Source organism: Salvelinus sp. IW2-2015, linkage group LG36 (assembly GCF_002910315.2).
Source record: "Salvelinus sp. IW2-2015 linkage group LG36, ASM291031v2, whole genome shotgun sequence".
In the NCBI taxonomy this organism is placed as follows: Eukaryota; Metazoa; Chordata; class Actinopteri; order Salmoniformes; family Salmonidae; genus Salvelinus; species Salvelinus sp. IW2-2015.
This window is the reverse complement of record NC_036875.1, coordinates 31,607,569-31,632,187: the sequence shown is the minus strand read 5'-3', so window position 1 is coordinate 31,632,187 and position 24,619 is coordinate 31,607,569. Positions and strand designations below refer to the sequence as shown.

At 41.4% G+C, this 24,619-nt stretch overlaps 1 protein-coding gene across 1 annotated transcript in view; it reads left to right on the top strand.

Moving 5' to 3' along the window:
• The window catches only part of LOC111959498 (low-density lipoprotein receptor-related protein 1B-like), a 223,045-nt gene that overhangs the window by 141,647 nt on the left and 56,779 nt on the right, over positions 1-24,619 (top strand). The window contains exons 34-43 of the mRNA XM_070437634.1: positions 1,699-1,882; positions 6,305-6,390; positions 12,728-12,850; positions 17,761-17,942; positions 19,142-19,341; positions 19,636-19,824; positions 20,068-20,216; positions 20,485-20,578; positions 22,562-22,678; positions 23,160-23,279. Coding sequence (XP_070293735.1) covers positions 1,699-1,882; positions 6,305-6,390; positions 12,728-12,850; positions 17,761-17,942; positions 19,142-19,341; positions 19,636-19,824; positions 20,068-20,216; positions 20,485-20,578; positions 22,562-22,678; positions 23,160-23,279 — 1,444 coding nt within the window. The remainder of the gene's footprint in view (positions 1-1,698; positions 1,883-6,304; positions 6,391-12,727; positions 12,851-17,760; positions 17,943-19,141; positions 19,342-19,635; positions 19,825-20,067; positions 20,217-20,484; positions 20,579-22,561; positions 22,679-23,159; positions 23,280-24,619) is intronic.

Sequence of the window (24,619 nt, the reverse complement as noted above, 5' to 3'; positions counted from 1 at the left end):
AACAGAAAAAAAAGAAAAACAAAAACGAGAAAAAATAAAGAACAGAACAGCAAGAAAAACACAAAAGCAAAAAAAATAACGAAACAAAAAAGCCAGGAGGGATGATGCCGGCTCAGCGCAGATCTTTATTCCCAGGCGTCTCCTCGGCCCGGGGTATACTGCACCAGCCCTACGCACAGTGTCTCCAGTTCGCCAGCACAGCCCAGTGCGGCCTGTTCCAACTCCCCGCACTTGCCGGGCTACAGGGGGGATCCAGCCAGGACGAGTGTGCTAGCTCTGCGCTCGAGACCACCAGTGCGCCTCCACGGTCCAGTGCATCCGGTGCCTCGGCCAAGGAAAAGGCCTCCTGCATGTCTCCCCAGCCTGGTGAGTTCTGTGCCTGTGCTAAGCACTAACCCTCCTGCATGTCTCCCCAGCCTGGTGAGTCCTGTGCCTTCTCCAGAGCCAGCCTCCTGTGGGTATCTCCATTCCAGATGATAATCCATGGCCGAAGCCTCCAGTAATCCATGGCACGAAGCCTCCAGTGGGTGATCCATGGCAAGAAGCCTCCAGGTGATGATCCATGGCACAGAGCCTCCAGTGATAATCCATGCAAGAAGCCTCCAGTGATAATCCATGGCACGAGCCTCCAGTGATAATCCATGGCAAGAAGCCTCCAGTGATAATCCATGGCACGAAGCCTCCAGTGATGAATCCATGGCAAGAAAGCTTCCAGTGATAATCCATGGCACGAAGCCTCCAGTGATGATCCAGGGCACGGAAGCCTCCAGTGATAATCCATGGCACGAAGCCTCCAGTGATAATCCATGGCACGAAGCCTCCAGTGATAATCCATGGCACGAAGCCTCCAGTGATGATCCATGGCACGAAGCTTCCAGTGATAATCCATGGCACGAAGCCTCCAGTGATGATCCAGGGCACGAAGCCTCCAGCTGAGCTCCATGGTACGAAGCCTCCTGTGATGATCCATAGCACGAAGCCTCTGTGAGGGAATCCCATGGCACTCGAAGCCTCCAGTGATACCCACCCCAACTCACGCCCTGACCAACCTAACACAAAGACATAAAAAAGGAACTAAGGTCAGAACGTGACACATGTACTATTTACTCCATAAATTTACCCTGACACCCAAAAGACTCATTACATTTTGAATGCTTAGCAGGACTGGAAAATGGTCAAATTCATGCACTTCTCAAGAGAACATGCCTGGTCATCCCTACTACTTCTGATCTGGCGGACTCACTAAAGAGCTACGTTTGTAAATTATTTCTGAATGTTGGAGTGTGCCCCTGGCTATCATTAAATAAAAATAAAGAAAACAAGGAAATGGTGCCATCTGGTTTGCTTAATATGAGGAATTTCAAATTACTTATACTTTACTTTTGATTCTTAAGTATATTTAAAACAAAACACCTTAGTATTAGTAGTATTTTACTGGGTGACTTTCACTTTTACTTGAGTGATTTTCTATTAAGGTATCTTTACCTAGAATTTGTTGTGTAGAGTTAAGTGAGTGTTGTTGAAAGACAATTAGGCACAATTGAATAATGCAGCTGAATGTCCATCTGTCTCTGCATAGCATTTTACTGTATCGACCAGCTGCCGAAATATCTTGAGTAAATGGAATATAAACTATTATTTGTTAAATTTGTCTAGACTAAAAATGCTTCATTACTTTTTTTGTTTGTGTGATATCAGTGCAAGTGTTGGCCTGGATTCCGGCTGAAAGATGATGGGAAAACGTGCGTGGACGTTAACGAATGTTCCTCCAGCCTGCCCTGCAGCCAGCGTTGCATCAACACCTACGGCTCCTTCAAGTGTCTGTGTGTAGAAGGCTACGAAGCCCTGGAGCGAAACCCCAACACCTGCAAGGCTCTCTCAGGTAAAGCTATTCACATGTCTTGGCAGCAAGCTTGCACTATAATATACTGTAGTCCGTTGGATTAATTCGCTAGTGATATACAGTATTTTACATCATTTAAATTGAAGTTCAAGTGGTATTCTAAATGATGTTTACCTGCATGTATATTTAGAAATGTTGAGCTTGTACTGTATATACAGTGGGGCAAAAAAGTATTTAGTCAGCCACCAATTGTGCAAGTTCTCCCACTTAAAAAGATGAGAGAGGCCTGTAATTTTCATCATAGGTACACAAAATGAGAAAAGAAATCCAGAAAATCACATTGTAGGATTTTTTATGAATTTATTTGCAAATTATGGTGGAAAATAAGTATTTGGTCAATAACAAAAGTTTCTCAATACTTTGTTATATAGCCTTTGTTGGCAATGACAGAGGTCAAACGTATTCTGTAAGTCTTCACAAGGTTTTCACACACTGTTGCTGGTATTTTGGCCCATTCCTCCATGCAGATCTCCTCTAGAGCAGTGATGTTTTGGGGCTGTTGCTGGTCAACACGGACTTTCAACTCCCTCCAAAGATTTTCTATGGGGTTGAGATCTGGAGACTGGCTAGGCCACTCCAGGACCTTGAAATGCTTCTTACGAAGCCACTCCTTCGTTGCCCGGGCGGTGTGATTGGGATCATTGTCATGCTGAAAGACCCAGCCACGTTTCATCTTCAATGCCCTTGCTGATGGTAGGCTTTGTTACTTTGGTCCCAGCTCTCTGCAGGTCATTCACTAGGCCCCCCCGTGTGGTTCTGGGATTTTTGCTCACCGTTTTTGCTTGTGATCATTTTGACCCCACGGGGTGAGATCTTGCGTGGAGCCCCAGATTGAGGGAGATTATCAGTGGTCTTGTATGTCTTCCATTTCCTAATAATTGCTCCCACAGTTGATTTCTCTCAAAACCAAGCTGCTTACCTATTGCAGATGCAGTCTTCCCAGCCTGGTGCAGGTCTACAATTTTGTTCTGGTGTCCTTTGACAGCTCTTTGGTCTTGGCCATAGTGGGAGTTTGGAGTGTGACTGTTTGAGTTTGTGGAACGGTGTCTTTTTATACTGATAACAAGTTCAACACAGGTGCCATTAATACAGGTAACGAGTGTAGGACAGAGGAGCCTCTTAAAGAAGAAGTTACAGGTCTGTGAGAGCCAGAAATCTGGCTTGTTTGTAGGTGACCAAATACTTATTTTCCACCATAATTTGCAAATAAATTCATATAAAAATCCTACATGTGATTTTCTGGATTTTTTTTTCTCATTTTGTCTGTCATAGTTGAAGTGTACCTATGATAGAATTACAGGCCTCTCTCATCTTTTTAAGTGGGAGAACTTGCACAAATTGGTGGCTGACTAAATACTTTTTTGCCCCACTGTGTATATAAGTGTGTGTGTGTGTGTGTGTGTGTGTGTGTGTGTGTGTGTGTGTTGTGTGTTGTGTGTGTGTGTGTGTGTGTGTGTGTGTGTGTGTGTGTGTGTGTGTGTGTGTGTGTGTGTGTGTGTGTGTGTGTGTGTGTGTGTGTGTGTGTGTGTGTGTGTGTGTGTGTGTGTATAGTATATATATATATATATATATATATATATAATATGTCGCCTGGAGACCCGGATCGGCGCTGGAGAAAGGGGTATGCGTTGGTGGGGTTGACGATCGTATACCTTCCAACGCCACCCCGAAAATAACTCTTCTATTGGGTTTAGAAAAGGAGAATATGGTGGCGGTTGAGCATCAAAACTTGCCGCCCGGTGGCAACTTACGTTGTCCCAGATGACAACAAATCTGGACTGCTCTGACCCATTCTGGCCCATTCTGGCCCATTCTTCTGGTCATTGGGAATGAGGATATTATGCAAGGTGATAATGTGGGCAGTATTGTGAGGACCAAGAGTGGCATGATGATGAAGGATACCGTTCTGACTAATGGCTGCACACATTGATGTTGCTACCACGCTGTCCAGGGACACTCACAACGGTGCAGTGTCCTATGAGGTTTCTTCCCCTGCGTCTTGTTTCGGCTAGGTTAAAGCCGACCTCATCAACGTAGACGAAATCATGATGCTCTGCAGCAGCATCTAGTTCCATAACTCTCTGAAACAGACAAGACAAAACATTATTGTATGACAGTGTGAATAGACAGAGCAGTCAATATGTAGCACAATACACTGAAAGTACAGTACAAATTACAGGTTAGTATAGCTTACTTGTAACCATTCATAGTGCAGTTGTTTCGCTCTGTCAGAATTTCGTTCAAATGGTACTCTGTAGAGCTGCTTCATACGAATCTGATGGCGTTTCAGGAGACAACCAAGTGTGGATAAACTCACCCTATTTATGTTACTGAATGTTGTGTTGTCAGTGATGATGTGGTGTTGCAGTTGTCGTAAACGTATGCTGTTGTTTGAAATTAGCATATTCACTATGTGTTGTCCTGCTCTGCTGTGAACAGCCGGTTTCTTCCTCCATTGCAGGGTCGTCTAGCAATTCTGCAAAAACATGATGTGAATGGTTAGGGTACAAGATTTCTTTCAGTATGAAATTAAATGTTACTGTAGTGCTGTAAGTGCTGCAGTGCTGGAAGTACAGTAGCATGGTATAGAGGGTAGATTTACTTACCTGTTCTCATTTTGAAATGTCCAAATGACACTTGCTGCTGTGTAGCGAGCTCAAGTTAGGCTGGACCCTCTGCCCAGCCTCCCTGAAACTCAAACCATGGTTGACCACATGGTCAGCCAAGGTGGCCCAGATGTCATCTGTGATTGTTCTCCTTCCTACTTCCTTGTCTTCTTCCTCTTCCTTGTCCTTGACCTCTTCCTTGTCCTCGTCCCCCTCTTAGTCTCACTCCTCTTCCTCTAACACTCTCTCCAAAATTGGCCTCCATTGTTGTCCAAACCAAGAAAGCCAACCTGAAGCCAATTTATAGTGCTCAAGCTGTGATTTCTAAGTGAAGAAATTTGCTGTGTGTTTTCACATGTGAGCACTGTGTGTAGATAATCGGTAAATGAGAGTGGCATTATGAATGGCAGTGTTTTCCAAACGAAACACAAGACCTGTTAGTTTTGAATGATGTGTCTAATGTAAAGAACTGTGTTAAGTGTTTTGCAAACTGAGTGTAAAGCAGATAATGTGCTTGCAGTTTTGCAGACTTGTCTGAAGATTAGGTACATGAGTTAATGGTTTCACTGAGTGTGCCTCAAGTACCACTTTTAGTGTGTAAGCCATTCTAAAAAACGGTATATTTTAGCACAAGAGTATACATGTAACTGCCAAAATAAAGGAAACACCAACATAAAGTGTCTTAAAAGGGTGTTGGGCCACCTTGAGCTGCCAGAACAGCTTCAATGCGCCTTGGCATACGTTCTACAAGTTGACCTAAACCATGCCAGGAAAATGCACCCCACACACCATAACATAAACTTTGTATCCCTCATTTACTCAAGTTTTTCCTTTATTTTGGAAGTTGCCGGTTGCCTACAGTCGGTAAGGCCACAATTTGGGCAGCATTTCGCGCCAAATAAACAGCTTGTTGCGTTGTGGCCATAGACATATAATCCATAGAAGGGTTTTGCAACCTCTTACCCTGGCAATTTGATTGTTAAACTCGTGGATGCACTAGCATTGCCTGCCGGTCGTGAATGGGAACTACCATCTATGGATTATATTTCTAAAGTTTGTTGCGGCTGTCTGTTTGCCTTTTGCAAATTTCTAAATACAATTGCAGGAAAAACATACAGTTTGGAAGGCAAATGCCTACTAATGAAAAGAGAAGACTAATCTGTCCGTAGAACCAATAGAACAAATGTTTATCAACAACCTAATTGTTAGAGAACAGCAGCACTGTTGTACAAAGTAGCTCATCTTGAGATAAGCTATTGCCACAATGAGCTCATCGGCCATCACCGTGAGTAGTAGCCTAAGGCTTCATCTTTACGTGAATCAATATGACACTGGCAATTATAATTAGTAGCCTGTAATGTAAGCTAATGTCTTCTGACGTAGAATTGCATGAAATGTGTTTTGAGTCTGATGGAATGGTTCCCTTTAAAGAAATGTTAACCTTATTCTCCCAAATTTCATGGTATCCAACTGGTAGTTAGTCTTTTCTCATCTCTGCAACTCCCGTACGGACTCAGGAGAGGCGAAACACAACCCAACCAAGCCGCACTGTTTCTTGACACAAAGCCCACTTAACACGCCACAGGAGTAGCTAGTGCGCGATGGGACCCCACCCCCCTAACCCGGACAACGCTGGGCCAATTGTGCGCTGCCCCATGGGTCTCCCGGTAGTGGCCAGCTGCGACAGAGCCTGTATTCGAACCCAGAATCTCTAGTGGCACAGCCTTAGACCACTGCGCCACACTGGAAGCATTTACCTTATTCTAAAGGATGTTTATGGTTCTCTTCCTTTCAGTGGAGGAACCTTTTCTCGTACTGGCAGATCATCATGAAATACGGAAACTAAGTGTGGATGGATCAAATTACACCATTTTGAAACAGGTAAGAGGAAACCATATATCTACACAAGTGGTAGTATTTCTTTTAAACTGATGCCAAAATATGCATAGGAATCCCTAGTATGTCTGTCACTCTGTTTTGGCAAAATAAGAACAACTCAGGGTAAAATGACAGAAACCAGAAAATCAAGTGAATACAATTAGATCTGTAACCATACCTGGTTTGCATATATTTATCACTCTCAGTCAGATTACCTTGCAACTACTCTGCCATTTTGTTTTTATTTTAAAATTGTACACATTTAGCAGACGGTCTTATCCAGAGTGACATATAATTTGTGGATTCATCGTAGATCTTTCATGCAGTCAGATGACCAAATCGCCCTATAGTGGCCTCATTGGTTGAATGTTAATGATATTTTTCATAATTAATAAACATTTTAAAAAATGAATCGCCGAAAATTCTGTGTTTCTATGTCAAACGGTTTTGTTATATTTCAGTCTTCTGTGATGTATATAAAGTGTAATATTGGGATTCAAACTGTTATACATTTCAACTTTATATCTGACATGGTGCAGGTGTTTTCTTTTTTCTAAGCACTTAACCTTGTGTGGGAGGTGGATCCTTTTGTTTAAAAGTAGATCAGTTTCAGACTACCAAGAAACACTCTGTGTGACCCTTATATTTCCCGCTACAGTAAAAGGTCAAAACACTGTACACAGCTGATAATATAACGTTAGAAATATCAGTCCCGCTTTAAATAACATTCAGCTTATAAAGGCTTCATAATGCCTTCATAATGCTTCATTAGCATTACATGAATGTGTTACAAAGCATCTATATAGGCCGTCATTGTAAATAAGAATTTGTTCTGAACTGACTTGCCTAGTTAAATGAAGGTTAAATGTAAAAATAAAATGACATAATAATCACGTCATGCTTTGTAAAGGGTTCATACATGTGGCATAACTGTGTGACATAATCAACAATGTCAAATGTGACATAACCCACTATGTTGAATATGATTTAAACATGTGCTTAATAAAGGTCATTTTATTTGGTTATTCCAAAATTCATTACAGTTTAAAATGTTCAACAAGTTAAAATTCAAATCCATAATTCATTTAAAATTCCAAATAATAAACAAATCAATCAATAAGTAATCCATTCAAATTAGGCAAAATAAACTAATGGTCATCCAATCAAAAAAACAAAAGCAATCAATGAATCAAAAAATAATCTGAAAATTCTGTCAGTCCAGTCAGTCACACCACAATATGTCTGTGTCTTTGTGTTGGTGGAGGGGAAGGGGTGGGGTGGGGTCTGTGCTGGCAGTTGCTCAAAGGATTTGGCAGTTGTGGTTGTTCGGTGCTGTGTCCAGGGTTGGGGTTGGGTTTGGGGCCGGGACTGGAAGTCGCGCTGGGCCCGGGACTGGAGGCCAAGGGTTGGTGCTGGTCTAGTGCTGCAGAACGGGGGAAAAAACACGAATCGGGAACTGGGGCTGCTGCAGGTGCTGGGTCGGGATCTGGATCTGTAACGGGGAGGAAGGACAACCTGAGCCCTAGACCCAGAGATCAAAGGTGGTTCTTCCCTGTGGCCTGTTCGCTCCGGGTGAAGGTGTGATCTTTGGTCCCTCCTCCGCGCCTCGTCTGTTGGTCTGGTGCTGGGACTGGCCATAGGGATCTGGATTTGTGTTGGATCTACAGAGGGGAGGAAGGACAACCTGAGGAGCAAGCAGACACACAGGGAAGTCCTAGACCCAGAGGTCAAATGTTGCACTCCCCTGTGGTCCACTCGCTCCGGGTGAAGGTCTGTGCTTTATAAAGAATGACATGTTGTGCTGAAGGATGGCACATGCTCTGAATTGAATTCACGTTTGTCACATTACACCTAATCTCGTTCCCAGACACTTCCACCCACCCTGTTGGACCAACGCATCAAACTTAGCCTTCATTAGCTAGGTTTAGGTTTCAAATCTAATTTTAAGAAGATAAATTGTGGAAATGGGTAGGGTTTAGTCATAATTATGATTTTGTGGCTGTGTTAACTAGTGTCGACCAGGGGGAATGATGACAAATACTTTACTCAGTAAAGTCACTCCCATAGAATTCAATGGTCACTCCCACTATGGCCAACTTTGAATGGTTGGGTACGACATTATACCAAGAAACACTTACCTTGATGAAAGCCCATAACATAAGGAGATTGAAAGTGGCTTTCTTATGGAACCAAGTCACATTCCTCAGTACATAAACATGCACACAACAATATAATGAGGGAATGGGCACAGAAGAGGAATGAATACCTTGTGCGGTAGTCTCAGGTTTGACTACTCCAAATCATCTTGGCTCTGACACACACAAACACAAGCTTTGCAGGTCCATCAAACTGAAGTACCTTTCATCAAATTGAAATACCTTTCACACCCTACCTACCTACCTGTGGATCATGAGCACCTTCAAAAATCAGCAGTACATTAATAACATATTTATTGACACTTTATGTAGTGTCCTGTAATACCTTGTTTGAAGTGAGATGCCTTCGAACATTCATAACAAATCCATAAAGACTCTATATTGCATGTGTCTGCAATTACTTTAAACTTCTTAGGGATAGCCCCCTTTTTTTCAATTTTCGCCTAAAATGACATACCCAAATCTAACTGCCTGTAGCTCATGACCTGAAGCAAGGATATGCATATTCTTGATACGATTTGAAAGGAAACACTTTGAAGTTTGTGGAAATGTGAAATTAATGTAGGAGAATATAATACATTAGATCTGGTAAAAGATAATACAAAGAAAAAAACATGCATTTACATTTTTTTGTACCATCTTTGAATTGCAAGAAAAAGGCCATTATGCATTATTCCAGCCCAGGCGCAATTTAGATTTTGGCCACTAGATGGCAGCAGTGTATGTGCAAAGTTTTAGACTGATCCAATGAACCATTGCATATCTGTTCAAAATGGTGTATCAAGACTGCCCAAATGTGCCTAATTTGTTTATTAATACATTTTCAAGTTCATAATTGTGCACTCTCCTCAACAAAAGCATGGTATTCTTTCACTGTAATAGCTACTGTAAATTGAACAGTGCAGTTAGATTAACAAGAATGTAATCTTTCTGCCCATATCAGATATGTCTATGTCCTGGGAATTTGTTTTGTAACTTACAACCTCATGCTAATCACATTAGGCTACGTTAGCTCAATAGTACTGCGGGGGGACACTGATCCCGTAGAGGTTAATTTAATAGTTTTTCTCTGTCTAGTGGCACCACAAGTCGGCATTTGATTTGCGAACTCATCACGTGCGCCTATTGTGCTACAGAAACAAGAACAGTGCAGGGCATGTGCCCTGAATTAAAAGGAAACTACACTCAAAAATCTGCGTTTTTTAGATTTTTTCAGACCTTAAAAGTCGTTTCCTGATGTGGTTTAAGCATTGTTGGGAACACAGAAAATCCTTTTTTTATTTTGTTTTATAAAAAAAGTTGACAAAATTGGGGGAAAAGCAGGAAAAAAAATGGGAAATCAGATACCTGGAATAAGAAAACCGAGAAAACTGAAGAGGTTGGGCCATCCTAGAAATGTTTTAGAGTAATATAATATGTACAATTTAGCAGAAGCAGACGCTTTTATTCAAAACTACTTAGTCATGCATGCATACATTTTTACGTATGGGCGGTCCCGGGAATACAACCCACTATCTTGGTGTTGCAATGCTCTACCAAGATGCATGACAAGATTATAAATTATTTGTGAAGCCTCAATTTAATTTGATTTATAAAGCCTTTATTAAGCAGTGCTTATGCCACCCTTAATAAAACAGAGATTTATGTCATATTCGACATAGTGGGTTATGTCACATTTGACATGGGTGGTTATGTCAAAGAGTTATGCCACATTTATGACCCCTTTTATAGAGCATTACATATGGTTATAGATAATATGTGACACATTTATGTAGTGTTTATGAAGGCTTTATAAGCTAGCTGCACGTCACTTAAAGCGGGACCGATATGTCTATCTTTATCTTCACTATTAATTTCCTTTTTTTTGTTTCTTTTCACTTTTGTTTATTGTTTATTTCACTTGCTTTGGCAATGTAAACATATGTTTCCCATGCCAATGAAGCCCCTTTGAAGGAGAGAGAGAGCGAATCATCTCTAATGAGTCACACAGGGTCATGAAATGGAACTGCCAGCACTGTGAAACCTTTAATGGTGCAAAACTTAAGATCTGTATAGTAACATGTCTGTAATAACAACGGGCCCACACTCCCGACCCTTAGAAAACACCCTCATGTAGCCCTACTAACACTCTCTGCCTCCAACATGAGTCATTATGTAAATCAGTTACATTTAGTGTCTTCTTTGGACCGAGTACTGACAACTTTTCGTATATCATTGTCTAAGCTATTTGATACATGTACAGTTCTTGTTTGTATTTGTCATTTGCTATCTTTATATATTATTTTGTAAGTGCTCCAGGTTACTTAGATACAGGTATAGCTATTTGGAGAGATACTTCACATCAGAAGCATTTTTAGCTATAAGAGGTCTAGGTAGCCTTGCCTGACCTTGTTATGAAGTTGAGATGAGAGTTGGGACGTTGTCAGAAAAGCCACAGCGGCTTACTTCTTACAGAGAGAGCTCTATATTATATATCCTGTCTATCCATCTACCTTCAGGCAACACATTACATCCCTCTGTCATTCTCCAGCTTGTCAACCTTCCAATTTCAATGTGATTATTCACCCGTCCTCCCTGTGGGGGAGTTGACCTGCCCATGTTGATTGGCAGAGGGAAATAGTCTTACCCAGATCCCTCTGGAGAGCATATTTCAATCACTGTTAGGCCTCATCACTACTGCCATGTTATCGCATGTTCATTATGTGAATCACACACTCTGAGAATGGAGTTTAAGCTGGGGGAATTCTATAGGGGCCTATTGAGAACCATCTCCTCCTCTCCTGACTGTTCTGTTGAGTGGCCTGGCTGGCCTCAGCAGCAATCATTCACTTTAATCACCATGCTAGCTTTAATGGTAGCTAAAGTGGGGGATCTGCATAATATATGCATATTACAGCTGTCTCTACTAAGTGGCCCCGCTGCATTGCTGTCTGGCTAACACTCCACTGACCTCGTGTCAATGTATCACACCATCACATGTTCAATGTAGATCATACCACTAATGATTTTATGTAAATCTGAGATTACCTAATCAGTGTACAATATTAAACCTTTTCATCACATGGAATGTATCTGGCCTTATAAAACTACAAATATATTTGAGGCTTACCATCTCCCCCGTTATCATATAGTTAGGCCTACAATAGGCATTATTTGACTTGATGATAGGCCTACATACAATAGGCCTACTTTAGACCTCAGTCTTTTCCCTCTTTTGTATTATACCATGTAAATGATTGAGTCTGTCTGTGTGCAGTTCTTCCTACCAGAGAGCTGCTGGTTGCACTTAAGAGCTGTGCTGCTCTGAGAGAGAAGAAAGAGACCTCTCTGCTCCCACGGAGAGGTCCCTGAGGACTCTTTGGCGCAGGCTGTCTTTGAGGGTGTTGATGATCTGATGAAGATGTCTGGTACAGCCTGTCAAGATTCTCTGACACCTTATCCTGGCACCCGCTGTGCAGCCCAGTAGGGGAGGTGCGATTGTTTAGGGAGACGTTCCTGTCTGACTGACAGGGGGGTCTTCTTAGCATGACAGCAAGAGATGTACCTCGCTCTTATTTCTTTGATAGCTAGGGCTCCTCTTGGTGGGGCTTCAGTTTTCACTGGGTTTAAGAATATAGCTGGAGGCAGTCACTGCAACTCACGGGGGAAATCATCCAAAATCAATATTGTTACTGCATTTCACAGGTGGACACATTAACTAGGCCTAAGTGTGTTTACAGGTCATTATGTGTGTATTACTTGCATTTGTGAAACACCCAGTTTCAGAGTCTCACTGAAGAATATGCCCTCACTTGTAAATGCTCTTACGGCTCTTTACATTACTGAAGCAATGAATGAAAGGTTACCATGATGTACCAATTAATCACAACATTTATTTAAAAAAAAATCTGCTTTTGAATGTTGCTTATTTTCTAAATTGCACTCAATTGCAATTCGAAAAGTAATTTAACTAGTGAAAGGAGTGTTTCATGTAGCATTTGTCACCATTTACACGGTAGCTTCTGCCTTTATATGCAGGTTTGGGTCATTGGGGCACTCACTATTAATGTCTGACTGATTACTGTTGTTTGTTTCCTGCTGTTTTTCTATGTGTTTTGTGTATGTAATGTTTGAACTGCGGTAATATTTTCCTCTTCTAGGACAATAAATATAAACGAATCTAATAATGTCTATCTTATATCCAGGGCCTGAACAACATCATTCACATAGACTTTGACTACAGGAAGGAGTTTATCTACTGGATAGACTCTTCCAGACCCAGCGGACGGAAGATCAACAGAATGAGACTCAATGGGAGTGACCTTAAGGTACTGCTGCTAGAGGGGGGTGATTTATATGTAGCATGCACTTAGCATGAAACGCTCTTAACAACACAACTGACCAGTGGACTACTTTCGGGAAGAGCAGTAATACGATTATCATATGAAAGACCAGACCAGAGACCAGGATGTAAAGTTTAAATATAAGTACTAAATGCCTGCTTGTTAATTTTTAGGAAAATAGATTTTAGTTCTCAAAAATAATAAAATATGCAACAATGTTTCACAGTGTGATTCACACAATAAACAATGTTAACAAAATAATATTATAGGCCTAGTTCAATTTCAATACCTTGGGTTAAAAGTATATGGTTCTACAGTACTTCAATGTACTGACCTGTTGCACCCTCTACAACCGCTGTGATTATCATTTGACCCTGCTGATCATCTATGAACATTTGAACATCTTGGAGAACAATCTCGCCTTAATGGCCTGGTACTGTTATAATCGCCACCTGGCAAACCCAGAAGGGGACTGGCCACCCCTAAGAGCCTGGTTCCTCTCTAGGTTTCTTCCTAGGTTCCTGTCTTTCTAAGGACTTTATCCTAGCCTCCGTGCTTCTACCTCTGCATTGCTTGCTGTTTGCGGTTTTAGGCTGGGTTTCTGTATAGCCCTTTTGACATCTGCTGATGTAAAAATGGCTTTATAAATACATTTGATTGATTGATTGAATATCTCAGGTAAAATTGGGTGCACCCTTCTATAGTAATATCAAGTATCACCAGTAAATATCCAGATCAATTCAATATAGAAAACAAAATAACTTTTAAATCCACATTCACAACAGTCCTACCACACATATGGAGTGATCAGTCCCATCAAACATTGTAGGGCAGTGGGGAAAGTGAACTCAAAGGTCCTCTTGAAGAGTTTAGATGTCTTTCTACATGCAATTAGATGTCGCTCTCTTTGGGTAGGCTCACCATCCAATGAATCAACTGCAACAAAAACCTGACCAAGTAAATGTTCCAAAAGCACATTCAACCGCATCTCAGTACGAGTGTGATGATCTGACCATCGATTATCAGTGTTTCTCTTAATATATTTCAAGATTTGAGTCGTTATTTCTGGCTTTTAATGCAGATTTCTGACAATCACGAACAATAGAAAATCTGTCAAAAAATGTTGCTTCCTCTACAGGGTTTACTCAAGATTGGAAATGATTGAGCTGTCAATCAAAGGTGGGACCTAAGTGATGTGTGCACTTCTGATTGGTTAGGTAATTTCTTGCATAAGTACAAGAATATTTAGCTCATTAGTTGACTTGGGTTACAGATGTCCCTGGATGCCCCTGTGATATGGGGCGGCAGGTAGCCTAGTGGTTAGAGCGTTGAGCCAGTAACCGAAAGGTTGCTAGATCGAATCCCTAAGCTGATAAGGTAAAGAGCTGTCATTTTGCCCCTGAACAAGGCAGTTAACCCATTGTGAATAAGAATGTGTCTTTAACTGACTTGCCAGGTTATATAATAATAATATGCTACCTTCAAAAGTAGTGCACTATAAACGGAATAGGGTGCCATTTTGGATGCATCCTTCAATGGATATAGAGGTTGAAAATGTAATTGCTCCCAATTGATGATTGTTTCCTTTCATCCTTTATAGGCAGGCATCATAATGGACTTGTATCATTTACAGAGGCATTAAACAGTGTGGCAGCGCTGTAATCAATGCCTATTAACGAGACAACGATTAGCTCTCTGGCTGAACGCAACAGGTCTGTATAATCATGGAGGTCCATTCGGGTCATGGGATTGGAGCCCAGAACACACAGACGTCACGGGGTCACCTGCTGGACACCCTGTCGCACCCCATCCCCCCGTCCTCTCATCTCATTAGAATTCTATTTTGAGAGCAGGAGGTTCATTCAGCTAAATTACACCCAGGTTGCGTCTCAAATGGCAACCTATTCCCTATGCAGTGCACTACTTTTGACTAGAGCTCTGATTCTGAACCAGTCACCCACAGTCCCTGTTTGAGCCTCCACCACACTCTTAGAAAATGTTATTTTTTAACACATCATATGTATAGTTAGGGATGACATATGTTGTGTTACTTCTAACAGTCACAGTGTTGTTGTTTTATTACACATTGTGTTGTATTCCACTTAAATCCACTTTAAAAAATTATGTAAATGACTGGGGAAGACATTTAGAAAAAAGTAGCCATTTAAAATGTATATTTATCGCTCTTCATCTTTATATATTTCTAACATGTTAGTGCCTGGTAGATACACAGTCCAGGGAAACCTACTCAGACAATTGTGTACCTGAGATACAGGAGAACAGACTATTGTTGGATATGGTAGCCATTTATTCCTTGTTAGAGACAAAAATATCCAGATCTGGTTTACCATATACAGATGAGGTTTAACATATACAGTTAAACTGATACAGAACTTCCACTCACGGGTAGTTCAAAATAACAAACTAAGACACACCTCCAATATACTTTCCAAATGTGCCTTGCCTTTTTGAGTGAATTGTAGAGTTACCACCCATGACTGTACTGTATTTGTTGGTGACAGAGACATGATTGTTGAATTTGTTTATTTTCAGTCATGTAGCTATCACCAAGTGAGTTCCTACACAAATGCTATCATTAAAATGACTCTTTATGACAATGCATTACAGACAGGCCTTTTTTTGGGGGACTAGTTTAGCCTTACACAGCGGTCTGAAACTCATGGTTTACAGGCCACATCAGGCCTGCAAGTAAAGTTGCAAAATTCCAGTAACTTAACAAAAATTCCCTAAAATCCTGGTTGAAGGACTCCAGATTTCCTGCTTATTCCCACCTGTTTCCAACTGGGATATTTTTTAAAGCTACCAGAGTTTTGCAAGCCTACCTGCGAGTCACATTATGCTGGTTTGCAAAGTGAGGTGCAATTCCTATTGGAATCCAGCCAGTGCTAGGATCTCTAAAAGTTTACATTTTTATTCAGCCGCAACCTGCATTCAGAATGACTGCCAGAGTTAGGTAAATTGTGAGGAGACTACCTAAGCCCCATTTAAACTGGAACAACCATTTCACTAATGTCTGCTAAATGCAAAAACACAGATGTTAATTTTTTTTTTTTTTTTTAATCAACCTGCTGGATGCTGGGAAATATGATAGTGATGTGCATGGTTTTGCCTAACTAGCCTAACTTCTTAAAATTTGTCAGGGCTAAAATGTTGCTGTGTTCGCGCTGCATTAGCATCAAATGGTCACCTCATTCGGATAAAGAGTAAATGTACCTTGTTTCGTATACCTGCTGCTGGCTGGCTGAGGCTCACTCCAAGCTGTCAGTTGTCACTTTTCAGAGAGTAAGTGCCAGTGTGTTGACTTTGGATCCGCAATGCATTTGGTCAATAATCTAACACAGCTTTCAACACATTAATTTCAGGAATTGACAAAAAATGTGTTGAGAAATGTACACGAATGTGTTAAAAATAGTGCACACTGCCACCAGCACCCTGCCACCCTGCCACGGCTCAGCCACAGCTAAAGGATTTGAGATAGATCTGTCGTTTTAGCATGGAGGTTAATTATGAGAACAGTGAATAAAGCAGACCATAGTTTAAGCCCTAGAATATGACTTCTTTAAAGCATAAGACATGGAATGGGCAAAGCTAGGGGATTTGTGCTTATTTACTTCAGGGTAGAGGCAAGTTAATCCCAGTGAAATGAACTGCATATGTTTCTTCTCGTTTGCGGCGAGGAAAATAATGGTGGATATTTTGCATGTACCATATTTAGACTTCCTGAAATGGATGAGTGTTTTTCTACATACATTACAATGTGTTTTCTATGGCAATGCTTGACAATGTAATTTAGACAATGATGTTATAAGTAGCCCCCTGGGTTATAGGTAATGTTCTAACTAACCCTAAACTACAATAACATTATACTGTTGCGCTGACAGAACATTACAGTGAATAATGAGTACAGTGTTTTTTTGTTAATCATAGTTCTAATCTGCCTCCCCAATAACAGCCCTTAGCAAGCCTCCAGTATGTGCGCCTCTGGGTGTTTACTCTGTGCAAACATAAGGCATGTTAATGATGAAACAGGATGATAAAGCATAATTGAAGTTAATCAGAAGCAGAAGAGGTGATTTCTAGTCTGAGTACAGCTCAGAGACCAGGGGAGCGCCTCCAGTGAGGTCTGTATAAGAAAGTAGCCAGCCCACCTAAATGAAAGACACAGAGCATCATTATGTTGACTCCGTTGTTTGAAATACTTCACAGCTTTTATTTGGATTGTGATTATAGTTCTATGCTCATTGTCTGTAGTCAGCAGGGTTTGGGGGACCTTACATGTTGACAAGACTCAAATCCACATGAAGAAATATTTCAAATCAATGCAACAAAAAGAGAAGCTAGCAGAAGACCACAGGCTCTACCTAAAGTGTTGTGTATCAACCACTCCCCCCTCTGTCTTTTTACTGCCTCCTGAGCAAGTTTCCTGACGGAAAACACTCCTCAATCTGTGACATTTTGGAGACTGTTTGAAGCTCCAGTTTAGTCTAAATGACTGCTTAGGGGACAGCCCAGTCGATTTGGCAAGGCTATATATCTCTTGCAAATGAGGATAGAGAAGGCCTCAAAGCGCATGATGTCCCTTAATGGCAGATTGCATGGGTGTTGTTGGGTCTGAAATAGTATTTCAAGGCATCAGTTTCATGTGCCAACTGGCACTATTATTGTTTATACCTAACAACTGGTTTGCTAATTCAAAAGCTGCCTAAACTGAGAGACATTGATTGAAAGTTCCTGTATAATTCCACCACCATTAAGGATAAGGTTTTTCAAAAGAAAATTGCAACAATCTTTCATATTCATATGATGAATGTTTTGGTTGTTGTTGTTGTCATTGTCTCTGCTAGTTGTTTATCTCCCTCTCTCTTTCTCACCAGATAGTCCATCGGACTGCGGTCCCCAGTGCACTGGCCCTGGATTGGATAGGGAAAAACCTGTACTGGTGTGACATCGAGAGGAAGAGCCTGGAGGTGTCTAAAGCTAACGGCCTGTACCCCTCTGTCCTGGTCAGCACTGGTATCAGGAACCCTACTGACCTGGCCCTGGATCCACAGTCAGGGTACTGTATCAGACACATTGACTCTCACCTAACCCCACTGACCTGGCCCTGGATCCAAAGTCAGGGTACTGTATCAGACACATTGACCCTAACCCTAACCCCACTGACCTGGCCCTGGATCCAAGTCAGGGTACTGTATCAGACACATTGACCTCTAACCCTAACCCCACTGACCTGGCCCTGGATCCACAGTCAGGGCACTGTATCAGACACATTGACCTCTAACCCTAACCCCACTGACCTGGCCCTGGATCCACAGTCAGGACACTGTATCAGACACATTGACCTCTAACCCTAACCCCACTGACCTGGCCCTGGATCCACAGTCAGGGCACTGTATCAGACACATTGACCTCTAACCCTAACCCCACTGACCTGGCCCTGGATCCAAAGTCAGGGTACTGTATCAGACACATTGACCTCTAACCCTAACCCCACTGACCTGGCCATGGATCCACAGTCAGGGCACTGTATCAGACACATTGACCTCTAACCCTAACCCCACTGACCTGGCCCTGGATCCACAGTCAGGGCCTGTATCAGACACATTGACCTCTAACCCTAACCCCACTGACCTGGCCCTGGATCCAGTCAGGGCACTGTATCAGACAAATTGACCTCTAACCCTAACCCCACTGACCTGGCCCTGGATCCAAAGTCAGGGTACTGTATCAGACACATTGACCTCTAACCCTAACCCCACTGATCTGGCCCTGGATCCACAGTCAGGGTACTGTATCAGACAATTGGGACCTCTAACCCTAACCCCACTGACAACTTAAACAAACACTCAAGCACGACTACACACTAAGCTGGACTGTCCGACTTTCAGCTAACAGGAAGCTTGTCATTAAGGTCTGTTCATGTTAGGGGTCAATCTAGAAGAAAGGTTATTTACGTGTCAAATCACCAATTGGTGACCCCTCCCTTACGGAATTACTTGTTAAACATTGTTAAACAAATGTAATATTCATTAATGACTGTAAGTCACTCTGGAAAAGAGTGACTGCTAAATTACTAAAATGTAAATGTACAATGTGATGATATACTGAGCAGTCTACTTTTACACCTGAGGGTTTTTATAGCACTGAACACAAATTTTGTTTTTTCATTGTCATTTTCCTAATGTTAACCTAACATTTTAATGATGTTTTGTAAGAGACACCTTGTAAGTCCTCTCCACATTCCTCCATGTGTAGGTATGCATTCTGGGTGGACTGCTGTGAATCCCCTCACATCAGTCGTGTGGGTATGGATGGTCGAGGGCATGCTGTTATCATCGACAAAGAGATCTACAGCCCCACTGCCCTCACTATAGATTACACCAACAAGAGGCTGTACTGGGCAGATGACAACCACATTCTGTTCGCCAACATAGACGGCTCACAGAGACACAAAGGTAAGGAAGAATATAATGTTGGACTTTGTCCACTATAAGAATATGTGATTATTCAGGGTTTCTACCCAGGTCTCCTGCTCACCACAATACCATTTCAGCTGAGCCAAAGCCTAGGCATTAGATTGGGAGCTAACGCAAGTCTTGAGGTCTCAGGCTAGGTTACTCTTCACACAAGTGTGATTGCTAAGCCACCTCCATTACACGTGTATGGTGTTTTTTGGTGAGACAGATGTGCCCTCACTTTTCTCATCAACTAATGATGGGTCTACTGTTTTGTATTGTGTCTCTCTCCAGTGTCCTATGATCACATCCAGGGGGTGATGGGTCTGACACTGTTTGAGGACTTTGTCTACTGGACAGATGGGAAATCCAAGTCACTCCGACGAGCACATAAAACTACTGGGGCCCAAGGAATTGAGCTGCTCAACTCCTGGCAAGCCATCAAATCTGTCAAGGTTTACCATTCACTACGCCAACCTGAAGGTAGAGTAACCCACCCAGCACAGTAGTCCCCTCATTTACCCACCTGCCAAGCCAAAGGCATGGTCATATACTGTATGGTTACATAGGTTATTACTATTATATAGTTTATGATATTATTATATAGGATGCGATTATATAGGGTATGGTATTAAGAATGTGGCTAATGTTCTATTTAATTATGCTGTACTTTCGGTTTTGTTCTCCCCCACCCTCTCTTTCTCTCTCCCCCCTCTCTTTGTGCAGTGCCAAAGCACCAGTGTCAGGTGGCCAATGGAGGATGTAGCCACTTGTGTCTCCTTTCTCCTGGCGGGGAACACAAGTGTGCTTGTCCAACTAATTTCTACCTTGCTGCTGACAACAAGACCTGCCTCTCCAACTGCACTGCAAGTCAGGTCAGTGCCTATCCCTTCTCACACTCCTCAGCACTTGTAGATATGGTAACTCTTTCTGCACAGTCTGTTATTCTATTCTGTTTTCCCTCAAGGCAAATCTGTTGTTTCATTCCCTTTCTCCGTGTTTATCACACTGTCTCTTCTCTCCTGCCATGCCTCTGCAGCTTAAGTCCCATGAAAATAGTAGTGTTGCTTGTTTTGCTTTGTTTGAACAACAGTTTTTTGTGATAAGTTAGAATTCTGTCTAGTTAATTAGTGTGTTCTGTAGTTCCGCTGTGGGACCGACGAGTGTATTCCTTTCTGGTGGAAGTGTGACACTGTGGATGACTGTGGCGATGGATCAGATGAGCCTGCTGACTGTCGTGAGTACCATGTTTTTTCATTTCATACCAACTATGCATTACTGGACTTCCTGACTTCCTTGTAGCTCAGTGTTAAATTAAAATATCGCTTCCATCATATTTAAACCAATGTGACACCAATGTCGATAAAACTTAGCAAATCAACCTAATTGTAGGTAGAAGACACTCTCCCCGCCTCTTGTCAGGAGATGTCCGGCTGTTACTGAGAACCACGTACCGGATTTTTTAAAAGGTTGTTAGAATTTGGAAAGAAAGATAATTACTTGCCTCAACCTAGCTCAACATTTAGGCATCGGATAAGAACGAGATTACAGCGTCCATAAAGTGACCATTAGACTTGCCACCTTTTGGACTGAATAATTTTTGATGAAATGTATAATTTGTCGTTCTCAGTTGCCCATTTCTGTACATTAAGAACGAACAATGTGCTTTCGTTTTGTAGCATTTCTGACAATGCTAACATATTATTTAGCCAAAGCTCAGAGTTCTAAAACCGGGACCAACAACTCTGTTGCTAACAGCTGTAGCTAGCTAACACCAGTCGGATGAGAAGCTAGCTACAAGCGAAGGAAGTTAGCTAGCTATTTTCCAATAGAAGGTTTTTCATATGGCTGAAGTCATCTGTGTAAACTAAATCAGAGCACAACCAAAATAAGCTAGCAAACGCCCTTGGCCACTATCATAGCCAGTTAGCTAGCCAACTAGCCAGTAGTTACAATCTAACTAGACTGTGCTATGGCAGTATAGATGGTGCACCAACAACAACTCAATGTTGACAATATATCTTAGTTAGCTAAATTCTTCCATAAAACAGAGCTAGCTAAGTAAAGTTCATAGTCAACACCAAACTTTGCTAACTTATATAATTCATGCAATGGGCATTGCTCATCTAGTTACTCCAGCATTATACAGTCAAACTGGCTGGATGAGCTATGTCATCATTTCATCAATCAAAACCAGCCTCTTACAACACAAACTGTAGCTATACATTTTCTTGCAAAGAAACAGTTAGCTATGTTGAATCTAAACCCGGCCAAAGCACATACAAGTAACACATTTGCTGTGCAATGCACTGAGTGTACAAGCTGGCTAGCTAGTTAGCTAGATCAACACATGAGTCCGACATGTTGCTGTTCATGCATCCGGTAAATAACGATTGTTTTCAAGTGCAACTTTAGTAACAATGGTTTTGGGAAACAGCTCTGAGATTTAATGATGCGCCTACGAAGGATCTAATGATAAACTTAGCCGTAAGATGCTTTTGGGAAACCTGGATAGGGCTGTCGCGGTAAACGTATGACCGCCACACCAGTAGTTGCGAGTCATGACCGCAGTCAAATTCCCTTTGACCGTTGGTCATGGTAATCCCTTCCAAAACTGTGCAAATGAATGGAGCTGATGGGTAGCCTACCAAACTTGCTAACGGAATCCTAAGCAGCCTGCATACACATTGTTTGAAGTACAATAGACCAACATGGCTACTTTAGTACTTTAAAGCTGTGTGCTGGAAAACCTTGGTAGAGCATGGGTGGAGTAGTCGTTGTGATGCTCATGTGAATTTACTTTATTTTTTGGCTTCAGACCAATGCCTACTTCTCACTTAAAACATATTTTTTTGTTTTTAATATCTATAACTCAACCTTTGAAACTATATTTTTTATTACATTTGACTTACTTTATTGCTGTGATATTTTACTGTGATCTCTCAAAGTAGGATTACAGGAGAATTGCTGTATATTTTGAAATGTGGAATATGTATTAAATGCTTGGTAACATTTGCTACTTAGTTACACATGTTTTATTTGAGGGATATTTTCAGAAATGCAAGAACTGCTGTTTTACATTAAGTCATTAAGTATTTTTTTAGATTACAAATGTGTAGCTTATCACCATACGTGAGCATACATAATGTCCAGTGTACAAGTACTGTAATTAGCTGGTTTGCATTCCCTGAGATAACGTTGCTGATACATTTTCATGCAGCTGAATTCAAATGTCAGCCTGGGCGGTTCCAGTGTGGCACTGGCCTCTGTGCTCTTCCTCCCTTCATCTGTGATGGAGAGAACGACTGTGGAGACAACTCAGATGAGGCCAACTGTGGTAAGGAGGAGGACTGGGGATGTTACTATAGAAATTGAATGCCTATGCATTCCCATGCAAGTAGATGGGTGAAGTCAAATTGCTGTGGTCTGAGGAGTCCGTAATCTGTTGAAATCTGGCCACAATAGCATTTCGATTAAAGAAGAAGACTGTGGTTGTTACTGTCCTTCACATTGAACCTGTTGATGAGAACATAAGACAGTAGCCAGCAGCTTCATACCTTTCTTACTGCTTGATACCTTTTAATACTTTTTGTTGCAATTTAAGTATTGATTTCTATCACAATAAAAAGCTCATATGGGAATGTGCTTTCATTTCAAAGCATTGTAAAACATGTTATTAGCTTGTTTTTGGCTTAGCCAACATTACTTTCACTTTATCTTAAGGTGCCCTTTTGTCCTACATTTTCTTTGATGGATGCTTTTCACCTTAAATGGATGCTCCATCGGTTCTACCTCTTCTCCTCCATTTTGTCTTTCAGAGACGTACATCTGTCTGTCAGGGCAGTTCAAATGCACCCGGAAACAGAAGTGTATCCCTCTAAACCTCCGCTGTAATGGACAGGACGACTGTGGAGACGGAGAGGATGAGACAGAATGTCGTAAGAAGAAGAACCTTCTGTATTAGTACCTGACGGATTGTTTAAGGAATCTTTAGGATTACTTTTTAACTTAGGCTAGACTTTTTCTCTAAGATTATTTTCTGTTTTATAGCTTTTTCCCCCAAGGAAGACTGAGATGGAACTTATTATGTGAAGGTTTAACGGTGGTATCTGACAAGTTGAGACAAGGTCCTTACCGGTGAATTTATAGTAAAACTCAGACAGCCTACCCTTAGGTGCTGCCTTAAATAATATTGAGTCAGATAGTGATTAGGTATTCCAAAGGCATGCTTGATTAGCGCTTTCCCTGTGTGAGAGGATTAGCTATCATTGAATTAGAAAGTGAAAGAGAGAACAGAATAGTGAGAGGTATTTCTCTTCTGTTATGGTAACTCTAGCTATCAGCAGTAGCATTATACGTCAGACAAATATCTGTGGGTTGCTACATTTGTTTTGCCTGACTGTGATTTCAAGATGGAGTGAGTCACTATGGAGTGAGAGTCAGTATAAAAGCCTTGATTAAGGAGAGAGGCGTTCTCCCCTTGAATTAGACCGTATATTTAAATGTGTAAATGTAAAATATATTTTCAGGAGTACTGTGCCAATCAAAAGATAATGGTACAGATGTGGGATCTTAATTTGAGCCAGTTTGCTAGAGAAGGAAAATAATCCTGCAGTAACAGGAAATGTGGATTGTAATTGATGGCCATTTATTTAGGGGTTGATACATTTTTCGTAAGGGAAAATCAAGTCTGAAATGTCAAAGTGGAAATAACAAACTTCAGAAGCCATTTTAAACCTCAAATACACTACAAGTTTTAAATGTCCTGCATTGCAGAAAAATTATCCTGCAACATGGTGATCAAATTAAGATCCTACATCTGTAGCTGCAACTGTGATAATGGAAGCTAAATAACGGAACAGAAGACAACTGCTACTGCTTTTGGTATGCAGTGATAATATACCACAGTTGGTATAGTATCTGACTTCGATTGTCTAGCCTGCATGTACAGTATATCGGTTTAACTGTTTATTGTGTTACCCTGTTTGCAAATCAGTTATTTCTGAGCCAGAGGGTGATAAAAATAATAATAATAATAATAATGTAACTATAATTATTATGATTGCATCTGTAAAGTATAGTAATACATGTTATTACCGCAGCATGTTTTCTCTTTGTTCCTGCCTCTGTAAATTATAGGTATTTTACACAGCTGGCCTGTTTATCCATGTGATCAAGGCTGTTCTCCTGTTAACATTCTGTCAATAATAGTGTTGTTTGCTCATCTCTCACTCCTTATGCCACTCTCTCCCTCTCTCTTGGTCTCGCTCTCTCTCTC